General features: G+C 43.4%; 1 protein-coding gene across 1 annotated transcript; it reads right to left on the bottom strand.

Annotated features, from left to right (window-relative positions):
* Nucleotides 1-10,280: 10,280 nt before the first annotated feature.
* LOC139337577 (high choriolytic enzyme 1-like) lies at nt 10,281-16,486 on the bottom strand. The gene is made up of 7 exons (XM_070972225.1): nt 16,421-16,486; nt 12,585-12,639; nt 12,097-12,249; nt 11,702-11,819; nt 11,354-11,562; nt 10,910-10,961; nt 10,281-10,407 (listed from the first exon to the last, which is right to left on the bottom strand). The coding sequence occupies exons 1-7, from the start codon at nt 16,484-16,486 to the stop codon at nt 10,281-10,283; spliced, it is 780 nt and encodes a 259-aa protein (XP_070828326.1).
* Between the last annotated feature and the right edge of the window lie 313 nt (nt 16,487-16,799).

Genomic DNA, 16,799 nt, shown 5'->3' with positions numbered 1-16,799 from the left:
AAGGAGGAAGTTCAGCTTCAGCATTGCTTCAATTTAAAGATGAGATGCATCTTTAAAGGCAACTTTAGTCTCTGAGTTTTGTGTTTAATACCCCTGACGTGCTGACATGCTGTTGTGAAGACATGCTGTGCACGGTGTCTCTGCTCTCAACTTGCTGTACTTCATAACAGGGTGTTTCCTGGTTTTGACTGTTGATCTTGTCGAAGGCGTACTCCCAACCCAAGAAGAGAGCAAACATCAAAGCAATGTACTGTAGTGAATTTCCACTACGTCTACGGTGAAGGCCGGCCAGTGACACCAAACCTTCAAACAAGGTGTGCCTGCACTTTGGTCATGGTTTGGAGCGTGGCGCCTGAACACACCGTCACATATCAGCCTTGTTTTTCTGATTCCTGCAGCTGCTGCTTCACATTAAAAGCCTTCCAGGTAGAAATGCAGTGTGTTTATCACAGAACTGAGAACAACCCACTTAACTGTGCTGGCAGACTGCTGTTGTTGACTTAAACCCCACAGGTGGAAGGTGGAGGCAGAGCTCCCCGTTTGGATGTAACGGCCAAAAACATTATGGGGGAAAGATTTGGCCTTGTCATTTGTTGTATTGGCATTATAAAGGAAGTGGGGTCATCAAAGTGAAAGAGGTTTGTCTGCTTGGGAACTTGAGTTGTTGAAGATGCTCAATAAAATTAATTTCAGTCTGCACATCAGATTTTTGTCTTTTCTCACAAGCAACATTTTCACATTTTACATATTTTATTTAGCTATCATAACCTTGACCTTTTCTCTTATTCCTACCAGGATGCCAGGCTGTGATATATGGAATCAGATTTGTGTCAAAATAATCAGACAAAACTTCTTCAGTATCAAACAAAAATAAAAATTTGAGGGAGAATAAATCTCACTGAAGCAAAAAATAAAATAAAATAAAAATGTCATCTCAAAAGTAAAACTTGTAACTTGCAAACAAATTATTTGTGCAATTGAGTAAACTATTGGTCTTTTACTTTTGTAAAATCCTCAGTAAAATATCTTCAGTTTCTTTCTTACTGCTCAGACTTTTGCCCTCACCGTCAGCTTTGCAGTCTTGCTGCCAGCTCTCTCATGTGTGCTCCCTGAGTTTTTGTTTGCTTCTGACACAAACCACTCACGTGGGCAGGCTTTTTCAGGGGTGCGTCACCATTGGCTAGTGAGTTTTTGAGTGACAGCTCAGTGCCCAGAAGTTGTCGCAGGAGAAAGTAATCAATCAGCGATTCCTCCAACTGCGCATGCCCCAGTCGCAAACATGCAGGGCAACGCTGCCAGCCCCAGAGAGACTTCACAGCTATGTCAATAATAACGTGCATAGCTACTATTGATTTCATAAAATTGAACCATTTTATACAATATACATTTCTTGAACTCACATACTTATTGCTTTAGCTTGCAAGATAAAGATATTTGCATGCCGATAAAGCTAGTTTAGTTCTATCGTTACTGGGATTAGAAGTGGGCCAGTGCTAATTAGTTAGCACTAAACAGCTATGAAACATATAACGTTACCCCTCAAAAAATGCACTGTCCTCATAATTTTCGACCAGAGCATTAGCATTCTCCTGCGACAAATTCTGGGCACTGAGCTGTCACTCAAAAACTCACTAGCCAATAGCGACGCACCCCTGAAAAAGCCCGCCCACGTGAGTGGTTTGTGTCAGAATAGCAAACAAAAACTTTTTTTTTAATCTTTATTGAACAAGTACAAATACAAAAAATGAATGACATACTCATTTCTGTCCATATGTGCAGATTTACATTAAAAGGAAAATCGCACCTCCAACATACAGATTCAAGATACAGCTTCAATCACTGTTGAGTGCAGTTTGGAAAATAAGAATAAATATAAGAATAAAAATTACAAGGGGTTCATCTCAATTGAAGATTTTCTATAAGTGTATATAATTTCTTTGCTTGAGCGTTAACAATCAATCTCTATGGACTTGGAAGACAGCAAATTATAAAGACATCTCCATATATCCTGAACAGTTTCACATGCAAAAAATGGATGTTCTGTTGTTTCCACATTTTCACCACACATTTGACAAATGTCAACCTCAAATTTAAATATTTTTTTTTAATATAAATTCATTGGATGGATATATGTCATTTATAATTTTAAAGTGAATCTCTTTATATTTCGGAGGAAGTGGAAATTTTAAAAATTTTGTTCTGATTGCTGATCTGTCGGATTTGTTGTAATTTTGGAGGATAAGAGTGCTTCTAGTTTTTCTCGGGTAGAAAGAGTTTACAAAAGTACTGTCTAATAAATTTATTATTACATTTTTCATTCATGAAATCTACACAATCGATTTTAAATTTGGGCAGTCTTGGTGTTCTTATGGTCATTAAGCTATACTTAACTAGTTTTAATAAAGGCACTTGGGATGTTTTGTGTTACTTTTTTATAATCTTCAATGGAGCATTTAATATTATGTCTGTTATTAAATTCCTCCAGTTCAAGAAAATTACTGTGATTGTCCATTAAATGTACGTAAATGTATGTAATAGACCATATGCCTTCTTCTCCATCCAGTTTCCCATAAAAATAGATTTCCTCCTGCTCAGTATAACTCTGTTATTCCATAATGGAACATTGTGAGGGCTAAAATTGTGGTTGAAGACCATTTTCCATTGTAGCAAAACCTGTTGATGAAAAGTAGATAGTTTAATAGGCAATTTTGTAATTTCAAAATCACATGTAAGTAAGAACTGAATACCTCCCATTTTATTGAATATAAATGAGGGTAATGAAAACCATATGTCATTTCCATTCTTTAAAAAAGACTGGAGCCATTTAATTTTTAATACCCCATTCATAATTTCAAAATCAATTGCCTTAAGTCCACCATCCTCATAATCTTTCAACAGGCCCCCCTTTTTGATGTAATGATGCTCATTCTTCCAAATAAAGTTAAAATTTATTCTATTAATCTCCTTAATTTGTCTTGGAGAAATAGCTAGAGAATACACAGGGTAAATCAGTCTAGAAAGCGATTCAATTTTAGTTAACATTGTTCTACCAAATAATGTTAAATCCCTTTGTAGCCAATAGTTTAATGTTTTTTTTGCATTTATCAACATTGTTTTCGCTAGTGTCTAACTCTTTAGAGATCCAAATACCTAGATACTTTACGTCAGCCTTGACTGGAATATTATATATTGAGAAATCAGGGCTGTTGTGAATACTCATAAGTTCACATTTACTCAGATTTAATGTCAGACCAGATGCTTGTGAAAATTGCTCTATTACTTCTAAAGCTAGTGGTATTTGTTCTTTATTTTTTAGGAATATAGTTGTATCATCAGCTAGCTGACTTATAATCAGTTTGTTATTATTGATGTTTAGTCCTTCTATGTTTGAGTTTCTAACAATTATGGCTAATAATTCTGTGACTGTAATGAATAGAAGCGGTGAGATACGGCATCCTTGTCTTATTCCCCGTTCTACATTAAATCTAGGGCATGTTCCTTCTGGAAGAGAAACGCAGCTATTGATACCTGTATAAAGCATTGTTATTATATCAATAAATTTATTTCCAAAGCCAAATTGTTTCAAAGTATTAATAATGAATATATGTTCTACCCAATCAAAAGCTTTATGAAAGTCTAAAAATAGTATGAGAGCATCTTCCTCAATTAAGTGATTGTATTCAATAAGATCCAGAAACAGGCGGATGTTATGTATAGATCTACCTTTGAGAAAACCAGATTGTGTTGGGCTAATAAACTCAGATATACCCGTTTTTAATCTTGTTGCCAAAACTGTTGTCAGAATCTTGTAATCAGTATTTAAAAGTGTAATAGGTCTTAAATTGCTTAAAATTTTCTTGTCTTTTCCAGGTTTCGGAATTAATTACACCCTGTTTCATTGTTTCCATTAGTTCTTTTTGGTTAATACATTCATTGATAGCTTGGAACAGCATGAGTTTTAAATCTTCCCAAAAGTGTTTAAAAAAATTAGTTTTTAAGCCGTCTGGGCCTGACGAGCGATCAAATTTTTTTAATTGCACAATCAAGTTCTGTGATTCTTATTTCCTCATCACATATTTCTTTAAAGTTTGCATCAATTACAGGAATCAGGTTTTTTATTTTATTGAGGGAGGATGAGGCATTTTGTTCTGAATATGACGATTTATAAAGATTGCCGTAGAAGTTGAAAACTTCTTTTGCTATACGTTTAGATTCTGTTCACTCTGTACCATCAATCATTAGACTGCCAACTGAATTATATTCTTGTCTGCGTTTTTCCAAATTGCAAAAATAGGCCGTGTTCTTTTCTCCCTCTTCAATCCATCGGGCTCTGGATCTTATATATGCTCCTTTAGCCTTATTCATAAACATTTCATCCAGTTCGGTCTGCAGTTTGTTTATATTTTCTTTATCTTCTTCATTCCAGTTGAGTTTACTGTAAAGTAACATAAGCTCTTTAATCACAGATGTTTCCTGTGCTCTCTTTTCCTTATTTATTTTTTTTACCAAATGTTATTGAATACTTTCTTCTTCAACAATATCTTTATTGAATTTTCAGAAAAACAAAGAGCTAACGGTGTGACACAGTAGTGACATTGGGCTCTATTTTCGACTCCGCCACCAGCGCGGCGCAGGCGCGGTGCAAAGTCAGGTCCGCTGCGCCAATGGGGCGTGGCGGCGCAGACTTTGGTATTTTCGTGAGCTGCGCCGCAGGCGCATCTCCACCTCCTTCTCATTTCAGTCCCACCCAGCGGCGCAACTCGGAAAGAGGGAGGGGACAAGGCGTGGAGTGGGTTTGGCACAGCCGAGTCAAATCTCCACTAATCACAGCAGCTCCTCGCCTCACCTTTAAGAACACCGCTGGCGAGGCATGGCAAGTTTCCAGGAGACTGACGTCACTCATGTCTCTTGACAACCGTTTGTATTACTTTGCACACCCGTTTGTATACTGTTTATTTTTTCTCAGTATATATACACACATACTCAATATAAATATTTTGTTTTTATATTTGCTTTTTATATGTATAGTTCTCTCTATTTTCTTTCCCTTCTAATTGTTTTCTAATTCTAATCTTGTAAGGAGCACTGCAACAAAAACAATTTCCCCTCGGGGATAAATAAAGGATTTCTGATTCTGATTCTGATTCTGATGTCTAAATATGAGGTTCTTAGATGGTAAATCCTCGGTCTCCTCTTCATCCTCCTCAAAGCAATGATGCACTCCATCTTTGTAGATAACTTTAAGCATTACTATGATTACCTTTGTATTTGGAATGAAATGACATGGGTAATAGCGGACAACGATCATCACTTACGTTTTTCCATGTGTCTGTCCCTCTCTGTCTCTCGAGTGCTCTGAAATAGATGCAGTATATATGCTCTGTAGGATGCCACGGCTGTTTCTGGTTGGCACAGCGACGTTAGCCGATTAGTTCGCATCCCTGTTTCACCTGTGTATATTCAGTCAGGGTGAGTGACCATTACGCGTGCCGAACGCGCTTGCAATGTCGTCAGATGAGATACTGATCAAAATATATAAATTTAGGTCTGACTGTATGTGCTGACTCAGATAGCTGCATTGAATCGTCACTGTTGCTAATTATTGATCGCAGTGTGTGTTCGATGACTGAGCGAGTACTGCTGAAAACACCGCTAAAACCACGCTGCCGTCTTATTGACGGTGTGATATATGGCGTCATCACGTTTTCAGTGGATAGCCGTTATCACCTAGCAGCCACCCATTCAGAGGGGTGTCCCCCTGAAAGACTTTAGGGCTAGAATTCGCCGGATGAACGAGTCATGTGCCGACCCGGGGAAAGTGGCATACGTTTGTCACCAGGCAATTTGAGTCACAGATCACCAGACATCCCTGTTTCACCTGTGTACATTCAGTCAGGGTGAGTGACCATTACGTGTGCCGAACGCGCTTTCGATGTGGTCATGTGAGATACTGATCAAAATATATAAATTTAGGTCTGACTGTATGTGCTGACTCAGATAGTTGCATTGAATTGCGGCTGTTGCTAATTATTGATGGCAGTGAAATGCCAGACACTGTGGAAACCTGACTGTGAGGTGAGCGCACGACTCCGCCGGTTTACGAAAATCCACTTGCGCCGCCGGCCACAGAATTGACCAGTTCTGAGGTGGCGAGCTTTCAGCGCACTTTTACGCCGCCGGCGCAGACCGAAATGGTCGAAAATTCCAATGCGCCGGCTCATTATGCCGACACCTCCCCCCTACTGCGCCGACACGCCCATCCTGGCGCACAGCTGTACGCCTGGGTCTACCAAAATACCAAATGCGCCGTGTGCCTGTCTGCGCCGCTCGAAAATACCACTGCGCCAGCGGCTCAGCCTGCGCCGCGCCACCGGCGGAGTCGAAAATAGAGCCCAGTATGTCAACATGTAGTGTAAATTCTTGTAGGACAGGGACAATCATTAAAGCAAAAAATATTAAAACAGTGGATTAAATTATTCCCCTATTGTACACATATGGTCACTATAACAATACAGACAGGATGAGACAAAAAAAAAAAAACAGGAAAAAACAAACAGGTAAAGAAACAAAACAAAAACATGGTGGATAATAGGATGTTTCAGTAAAGGTATAAGATCATGAGTTCACACAAATATTATTGCCTTACAGTCTAGTGGCTAAAGGATGAAGGAACAAAGATATGCAGAAGGTAAATTTATTCTGTTCCAGGTTCATTCAGTAGATGAGATAGATCATTGTTTTTAGTGTATTGGATAAATTGACCCCACGTCTGCTTTTCCTGGGCTGAAAAAGTTATTGCCCCAGATTGGACTGAAGCAGGAGAGTGGAGGGGAATCTCTTAGATAGTTCCTGACTTCTCGCCAGACTCCTATCATGTTTTGGACAAAAGGATTAGAAGAAAACTTTTTGAGTTTTTTAGGTTCATCTGAGTATAAGAAGGACGGAAATGGGAGCTTTAGAGAGTGTGACTCAATATCCCTCCATAGCAAGGGTCTATCTGTGGTAAAATAAAACATAAGCGTCCTTAGCTGGACTGCCCAGTAGTACCATAACATATTAGGGCATTGTAACCCTCCTCTGTCGTAGGGTATTGAATACTTTCTTAAACTGAATTTTAGATATTCCCATTTTTGGATCGGTGTGTCAATTGTATGATAATTTTTTATATCCAGAATCAACTTTTTAATACCATCACAAAATTCTGTGTTCTTTAGCAATTGGGAGTTAAATTTCCAGTAGTCTTTTGAATTGTTATTGTGGTTTCTTTCTTTAAATTTAAGATTAATAATGCAATGATCACTTAGAGGGGAATTAGCAATTGATGTTTCTGTGACATGTTCTGAAATTGAATTTGAGACAAGCCAATAATCAATACGTGATCTACTTTGGCCCTTTGGTTTAAACCAGGTAAATTGTTTGATATCTTTGTGTAGAGACCTCCAGATATCAATCAATTTGTTATTGTTTAGAAATTCTTCTAAGACTGGATTTTTATATTCGCTTGATAACTTTGAAGGCCATCTGTCTTTCCACTCATCTGGAGTTAAATTGAAATCACCCCCAACTACTATGTTATCAGTATAAAATTTTTGCATTAAATTCTGTTATAACTGTTGATAACTGATGCAGTAGCTTTCTATTTTTCTGATCATTGTTGTATCTGTAGACGTTGATAATAGTAATAAGGTTATTGTTGATTTTCAATACACAGGCAACCCAGTGACCATCTTTAGTTACTTTTTCACACATAACCTTACCAGGACATCTATTAAAGCATATTTCAGTTCCAGCCGAACGATTCGTCCCATGGCTAAAGAGGATTTTATCCCCCCCATTGTTGTGTCCAGAATTTAACGTCGGATGAATCAGAATGAGTTTCTTGAAGAAAAGTGCAGTGTGCTTGTTGCCCTTTGCAACCCCTAGCTTTGAACAGCTTTTCGTTTAACAGAGTCTTTGAGTCCCTTTGTATTAAAAGAAATGAAAGAGATGTCAGTTTTTAAATGAAAAACAGAACACATGAACAAATGAACAAGTGAACCTTCTCAGCCGCTCATCTTCTTTCTATTCTGTGATGCGTTTGCCATCGATGAAGCCGAATAGTCCCCTGAATCCCGCCGCTTTGCCTTCCTTTCTTGCTTTCTCAATTTTCGGCCACAAAGCTTGTCTTGCTCTCCAATCCTCTTGTGTCAGGTCCTCCGCAAACCAGATTCCCTCTTCTTTGCACACTGGGGAAGTTTTTGTTCGCCTCCATATCTCACCTCTCACTGCTCGTCTCGCAAGTAAAATGATTATTTACCTTTTCTTGTTTTCCATCATTCGACCTACTCTGTGTACTACATTGACTGCTTCATCTATTTTCTCCGCAAGGTCAGGTGCAATCTTGCTCAGAAGTTGTATCACCTCTGCCCTCACGTTTTCTCAAGCATTTTCTTTTTTCCTTTTGATATGCAGGCACCATCGTCTTTTGTATCTGTCGTTGTTTACCACTTGGCCCTTCATGACCATCTGCCTCGACCGGTTGGGTGAGAGAGGGAGAGCAAGAGAGGGAGAGTGAGACAGACACAGACAGACAGACAGACAGACAGACAGACAGAAATGCAGTCAGAGAGAGGGAGAGAGAGACAGAGACAGAGAGACAGTGAGTGTTTGAGTGTTTCAGCTGTTTTCTCCAGGTTTTATTTTCGTCTTGCATTCATCTAGCTCTTTTGCATGTAGCTGCACCGACTTAGCAATGGTTGCTAGCATAGCACTGTGTTGTTTCAACTGCGTGGTTACATCTTCAATGCGTTCAGTAACACGTTTTCCCATAGCGTCGATAGCATTCAGTATAGTCTCTGTGTTTTTTTCTTCTTGAGACATACCTTTGCTTTTTTTTCCATGTGAGTTTTCTCTGGAGTGTCGGCTGGGGTTCCCCTGTCCCATTTGTTGTTGTTCGCTGTAGCCGACCCCTCCATGGTTACTTCTGCGTAGTTATGCTCACTCATCATCTCCCCATTTTCAAAAGAGAGGCTTTTCTGTGGCTTTTCCGAAGTTTTCACGTTGTTATTTTCCGTCATGTTTGGGCTGAGTGCTGGTCAAGAGGCAAGTTTCAGTGAAATTATAAGCTTGTTATTTACTTTAACGTTGGGACCTCGGGGGAGCTCTGAGAGATGCGACTTGTCAGCGCGCCATCTTGCCCGGAACTCGCAAAGAAAAACTCAAGGAGCGCAAACGAGAGAGCTGGCAGCGTGACTGCAAAGCTGACGGTGAGAGCAAAAATCTGAGCAGTGAGAAAGAAACAAAAGATATGACAAAAGTAAAAGACCAATAGTTTACTCAATTGCACAAATAATTTGTTTGCAAGTTACAAGTTTTACTTTACTTGAGATGACTTTTTTTTTTTTTTTGCTTCAGTGAGTTTTATTCTCTCTCAAATTTTTATTTTTGTTTGATACTGAAGAAGTTTTGTTTGATTATTTTGACACAAATCTGATTCCATAGTGATAAAACATCCAGAACATTAACAAACCAGCCTGGTGCAGTTCTGTGCAGCTTTAACTGAGTCCAGTCTCTTTCTGGGCAATGAAGTGCAAATAATGGCGGATGAAAACAAAGTTCACAGCTGATAAGAAAACTCACTCCTGGTGTCACCTTGCAGATTCCCACAAGTTGTAGCTGTAACGAACGATGAGATTTTTCCTTAATCTCACATTGATCAGTGTGTCGCTGGAGGGCATCTCAGGACGGCAGACACTTCCAGTCAGTCTATAATTTCAGAATCCAAAACTCAAACTTTATATTCTACCACATTGAGACTTGATCACTGCAGCAGCATCATTATTCATCTTTCTGTTGCAGACGCGCAGCAGGGTGTCTGTTTTCAGTCCCAGCTGTAACTTTTTAGATTTAATTATTATATAAATTTGAATATTTAACTCATGAGAAAGGGTTTTTATATATTTGACATAAGTCACGGTAGTCAGAGTATTTCTTGCTCTGTTGAGTGTGCTCTGTTGAGTGTGACTCAGTTCAGCTGAACGTTTGAGAATAGCACAGAAGCAAATGAGAGTGAAACTCACAGAAACTGTGTGTTTACATGTGCTTTTATTGAAGCTGATTAAATCATTTAGAATTTACTGCTGACCCCGAGGAGACAGTGATGATGATAATGATAATCATAATGATGAATGGACGTTGTCTCACTTGCCTGTCTAAAAAGAGGTGAATGGTGTTAAAGCTGTCCCCTCATAGACCAACACACTGACACACATTTGTGTTGTTGATAGGCAACACTCACCTGCTCAGCACCCATACAGCTGGTTCAGCTGGATGATGTCCTTCTCGCTCATCTCAGTGGCCATGCCAAACTCAACGTTGGCATCAGGGATGGCTACCATGGTGGGCTGGCCGTTGCTAGAAAAGCCAAACCTGAAACCACACAGAGAAAAAGATGAATGTGAGCTGAGGAAAAAACAAACAAACATGAAAACAGCAAACAAATAAGGCAAAAACTGTAAAAGCAAAGCCATCAGACCTCCAGGATTAAAGATAATGAACTGAAGCAAAATGAAGCATTATTTTGATCAAATTTTATTTATCGATGTGATGATTTTTGTGCCCATTGTGAAGCCTGTTTCTTTTAATAATTTCAAATTATTGTTTCTTACAATGATGATGAGCAATTATTCATCCACAAGGGAAAAAATAAGGTATTCCTGCATAATTATGGACATCCATGTGTTTTGTCTCATCAGCAGCAGATTCACATTCACTCAACTTTCCCTCAGATTTCTGGTTGATGTCTGATCACCCTTTAAATGCATCAATCTGTTACTCAAATTGGACTTCCTGCATCAAATTGCTCCCAAACCCAAACCAGCTGGGCCCCTTGCATCTTCAAAGTTGTGACAGTGGCCTCTCTTTTACCTACTTGCCGTAATGCATAACGGAGCCGTAGTCGTAGGTGGTTTCCTGGTTCAGAAAACAGAATTATCATGAGCTCACGAGTCACTGTCTGTGTTCATTATTCACGTTATAAATGGTGCCTGCAGCTCAAATCCCACCAGTCTGCGTCTGTGGTGGTTTCTTGTTGAGAGTTTTAGTGGGTGTGTCAGATTATTTCTCAGCTACAGAAGCAGTAAAACAACTTTGAAGTGACATATAATGTGTTAGTGAGCTTTAGTGGTGCAGATAGTCACATGTTATTAGCAGAGTCAGGCTAGCTGTTGCCCAGTGTTTCCAGTCTTTGTGGTAAGCTAAGCTAAGCTAAGCTAAAAGGCTGGTGCTGCAGCTTCAGATCTATGAGATTGGTGTCAGTCTTCAAACCCATCCTTTAATATCTTCTCAGCCTGCAGCATTAATTAAATAAAGTGCAGATTTAAACTTTGGCTGTGAACAGACGAACCTGGGGTGATGTTCTGCCACTCCACGCGGATGTACTGGTCACGGTTGGAGTGTGTCTGCTCGTGGTTGAAGCCCAGTGCATGGAGCACCTCATGCTGTATGGTGTCATAGTAAACGTAGCTCGACTGCTGCAGGGACAGCTCCTGCTCATAGCCAACACGGCCGATGTAGGAGTAGCACCTGTGATGGGACAGGACAGATGTGAGTCACTGACAACAGGTCAATCACGTGGTTCCATTCTTTGTTGCTTCTTAGCAGGAAAATACAAAAACAACGTTGCTTCATTAACATGATGAACAAGCGAGAAGTGCTGGCTGACCCGCTTAGGGACTGGATGTTCAGGTAGTCTCTCTGGCTGGTGCGTCTGACAAAGCGGATGCAGGAGAGGTCGTGGAAGGACTGCAGACCACGCTCAATGATGGCCACCTCACGAGAGGCTGCAGGGAAAAGAAAGGTCACTTTGAAGCTGATGCTGCAGTAACACGAACATCTACAGGACATTTTACAATGACTGTAAACACTATGTCATGTGTATACTGTGGGCTGTGTAGAGGAAACAACACCTTCAAATATCATTAACACTTGAAAATAACAGAATATATGTTCTTAACGTGAATTATGGGCTGTTGAGGAACATGCAAAGAGTTGCTTTTCTATCTCCATCAGTTCGAATTTTTCAATTGGACCTTCAGGGCCACCATATGAGCCACTCACAGTACACGTTGGAAATGATGTAGGGTATGTAGACGTTCCCATCAGAGGACTTGGGCCACATGCAGCCGGAAGCCGTGCAGGGGTCAGCGTTCCTCTCAAACTTTGATCGATAGGCAATGTCATCCTCTATGTACAGCTCGCCAGGAGATTGGACTGTGGCACGTGAGCGATCAACACAAGAACAGTTTTCAGTCAGATCTGATTTTGGTTCGTGTCCTTGGGGAGGTTCATTCAACAAGCAAACACCTGGAGGGTATTTTGTGGGCAGTTTCCAACATTTTCTAGACTTAACATATTACAATCAAACAAGGTTTTTAATCCTGGAAGCAGAATTTAAACCTTCTTGATGGAAAATAATGAAAATAGTTAAAAAGTAACAGAACAAATATAACAAATATATTTAGATATTTACATTAAAAAAAAGGCCTGAAGGAAGAGGAACCAGATCTCATGTTGGATCATACCTGAAGCTAAAAGCTGAAACTTACCGATGTTCCTGTTGGCTCTCTCAATCCGCTCTGAAGTCGACAAAACCTGATTGATCTGTGGAAAATGGATTTGAGATTTCAGTTCATTAACTGCTCACTGAGCTTAGGTCACAGTCACGAAGATTTCTTCACTTTCACTTTTAAAATGACATCCGTTTTTTTAAAGCCTTAAGCTCAAACTGTACATTTTATTAAGAGCACAAGCACCAAAGCAACACTCAGGATATGACTTACAGGATCAGATGTTTTCCAGAAATCACGTCAGGAAAAAAGGAGACAGAAAAACAAATTCAGACTGAGAAACTCTCTCTAAAACTCTCTCTCTCGCTATGACAGTAAAATGCTGCTTCCACACTGTTGCATCAGTATTAATAATATCATATGCTATCATAATCAGTCACAGGATCATATTTCTGAAGTACTTTCACCACTTTAAGTACATTTTACTTATGTAAGATTATAATACTGAAAAACTCACCTGCTCCTCCTTGAACTGCCACCTTATCGTGGTGGAGGAGTTTGAGTACCCGAATGATCCTAGAGGCTATGTTGTCCGGGGCTTAATGCCCCTGGTAGGGTCTCCCAAGGCAAACAGGTTCTAGGTGACGGGTCAGACTAAGAGCAGTTCAAAAAGCCCCTTATGAAAGACATTCAATCAAGGAAGCGTACGTCGCCCAGATTGGTGTCACCGGGGCCCCGCCCTGGAGCCAGGCCTGGGGTTGGGGCTCGCAGGCGAGCGCCTGGTGGCCGGGTCTTTGCCCACGGGACCCGGCCGGGCACAGCCCGAAGGAGCGACGTGGGCCCGCCTTCCTGTAGGCCCACCACCCGCAGGAAGGATCAGAAGGGGCCCGTGCATTGTGATATGGGTAGCAGTTGTGGGCGGGGGCCCCAACGACCCAAACCCTGGACAACGACTCTGGCTATGGGGACATGGAATGTCACCTCACTGTGGGGGAAAGAGCCTGAGCTAGTGCGGGAGGTTGAGCGGTACCGGCTAGAGATAGTCGGGCTCACCTCTACGCACAGTCTGGGCTCTGGAACCCAACTCCTTGAGAGAGGCTGGACTCTCTTCTGCTCTGGAGTTGCCCGCGGTGAGAGGGGGTGAGCTGGTGTGGGCTTGCTTATAGCCCCCCAGCTCAGCCGCCATGTGTTGGAGTTCTCCCCGCTGAGCGAGAGGGTCGCTTCCCTGCACCTTCGGGTTGGGGATAGGTCTCTCACTGTTGTTTCGGCCTACGGGCCGAACAGTAACGTAGAATACCCGGCCTTCTTGGAGTCCCTGGGAGGGGTACTGGAAAGTGCTCCAACCGGGGACTCCATTGTTCTGCTGGGGGACTTCAATGCTCACATGGGTAGCGACAGTGACACCTGGAGGGGTGTGATTGGGAGGAACGGCCTCCCCGATCTGAACCCGAGTGGTGTTCTGTTATTGGATTTATGTGCTAGTCACAGTTTGTCCATAACGAACACCATGTTCAAGCATAAGGGTGTCCATCAGTGCATGTGGCACCAGGACACCCTAGGCCGGAGGTCAATGATCAACTTTGTAGTCGTATCATCTGACCTTCGGCGGAGTGTCTTGGACACTCGGGTAAAGAGAGGGGCTGAGCTGTCAACTGATCACCACCTGGTGGCGAGTTGGATTCGCTGGCAGGGGAAGAAGCGGGACAGACTTGGCAGACCCAAACGTACTGTGAGGGTCTGTTGGGAACGTCTGGCGGAACCCGCTGTCAGGGAAGTTTTCAACTCCCACCTCCGGGAGAGCTTCAACCAGATCCCGAGGGAGGTTGGAGACATTGAGTCCGAATGGACCATGTTCTCCACTTCCATTGTTGATGCTGCCGTCCCTAGCTGTGGCCGTAAAGTTGGCGGTGCCTGTTGTGGCGGCAACCCCCGAACCCGGTGGTGGACACCGGAAGTAAGGGATGCCATCAAGCTGAAGAAGGAGTCCTATCGGGCCTGGTTGGCTCATAGGACTCCTGAGGCAGCTGATGGGTACCGGCAGGCCAAGCGTGCGGCAGCTCGGGCGGTTGTAGAAGCAAAAACTCGGGTCTGGGAGGAGTTCGGGGAGGCCATGGAAGAGGACTACCGGTTGGCCTCGAGGAAATTCTGGCAAACCGTTCGGCGCCTCAGGAGGGGGAAGCAGCTTTCTGTCAACACTGTTTACGGTGGAGGTGGGGAGCTGTTGACCTCGACTGGGGATATTGTCGGGCGGTGGAAGGAATACTTCGAGGATCTCCTCAATCCCTCTGTCATGTCTTCCGTAGAGGAAGCAGAGACTGGGGACTTGGAGGTTGATTCATTCATCACCGGGGCTGAAGTCACTGAGGCAGTTCGCAAGCTCCTCGGTGGCAAAGCGCCGGGGGTGGATGAGATCCGCCCTGAGTACCTCAAGTCTCTGGATGTTGTAGGACTGTCTTGGTTGACACACCTCTGCAGCATCGCGTGGCAGACGGGGACAGTGCCTCTGGACTGGCAGACTGGGGTGGTGGTCCCTCTTTTTAAAAAGGGGGACCGGAGGGTGTGCTATCGGGGGATCACACTCCTCAGCCTCCCTGGGAAAGTCTATTCCAGGGTACTGGAGAGGAGAATCCGGCCGATAGTCGAACCCCGGATTCAAGAGGAACAATGCGGTTTTTGTTCTGGCCGTGGAACACTGGACCAGCTCTATACCCTCCACAGGGTGCTTGAGGGTTCATGGGAGTTTGCCCAACCAGTCCACATGTGCTTCGTGGACTTGGAGAAGGCATTCGACCGTGTCCCTCGCGTCATTCTGTGGGAGGTGCTCCGGGAGTATGGGGTTGGAGGCTCTCTGTTGAGGGCTGTACAGTCCCTGTACAACCGGAGCAGGAGCTTGGTCCGCATTGCCGGCAGTAAGTCAGACCTGTTCCCGGTGCATGTTGGACTCCGGCAGGGCTGCCCTTTGTCACCGGTTCTGTTCATTATTTTTATGGACAGAATTTCTAGGCACAGCCAGGGGCCGGAGGGGGTTCGGTTCGGGGGCCGGCAGATTTCGTGGATGATGTTGTCTTGTTGGCTACCTCGAGCCAGGACCTTCAGCATGCGCTGGGGCGGTTCGCAGCCGAGTGTGAAGCAGCTGGAATGAGAGTCAGCACCTCCAAGTCCGAGGCCATGGTTCTCGACCGGAAAAAGGTGGCTTGCTCCCTTCAGGTTGGGGGAGAGTTCCTGCCTCAAGTGGAGGAGTTTAAGTATCTTGGGATCCTGTTCACGAGTGAGGGAAGGATGGAGCGTGAGATTGAAAGGTGGATCGGTGCAGCGGCTGCAGTAATGCAGTCGCTGTACCGGTCTGTCGTGGTGAAGAAGGAGCTGAGCCGGAAGGCGAAGCTCTCGATTTACTGGTCAATCTACATTCCAACCCTCACCTATGGTCATGAACTTTGGGTCATGACCGAAAGAATGAGGTCCCTGATACAAGCGGCTGAAATGAGTTTCCTCCGCGGCGGGGCGCTTCCTTAGAGATAGGGTGAGGAGCTCTGTCACCCGGGAGGAGCTCAGAGTAGAGTCGCTGCTCCTCCACATCGAGAGGAGTCAGCTGAGGTGGCTCAGGCATCTCTATCGGATGCCCCCTGGACGCCTCCCTAGGGAGGTGTTCTAGGCATGTCCCACCGGGAGGAGGCCCCGGGGAAGACCCAGGACACGCTGGGATGACTATGTCACTCGGCTGGCCTGGGAACGCCTCGGGATCCTCCCGGAAGAGCTGGAGGAAGTGTCCAGGGAGAGGGAAGTCTAGGCGTCCCTGCTCAGACTGCTCCCCCCGCAACCCGGCCCCGGATAAGCGGAAGACAATGGATGGATGGATGGATGGATGAAAAACTCACCTGCTCCTCAGCCCAAGCTGAGACAGCCAGCAGGACCACAAGGCCCAGAATGCACTTCATGTCCATGTCCACAAATAACCTGCAGTGAGACACAAAAACCAAAAACACACCGAACCATCTGATCATATAACTGGTTGTCAAAAAGCAACGTTTCAAACGGTGTGATGGCGACTTAGAAATGATACTTACTGCTTTCCTCCAGATGAGGGAAACAAAGTCACTGAGTGCTGAAACGTCACATTATAAAACACCAAGTGCACCGGAATAAAAGCCTTTTAAGGACATTTAGGACAGAGAGGGAAGAGACGGAGTGGAAACAGAACTTATGACAGAAATTCCCATAACAAGAACCTTTTCAGTCTTGTTTGATTTGGACCAA

Source organism: Chaetodon trifascialis, chromosome 10, assembly GCF_039877785.1.
Source record: "Chaetodon trifascialis isolate fChaTrf1 chromosome 10, fChaTrf1.hap1, whole genome shotgun sequence".
Lineage (NCBI taxonomy): Eukaryota > Metazoa > Chordata > Actinopteri > Chaetodontiformes > Chaetodontidae > Chaetodon > Chaetodon trifascialis.
Note: the sequence above shows the minus strand (reverse complement) of the source record. Positions and strands in the feature narration are given on the sequence as shown.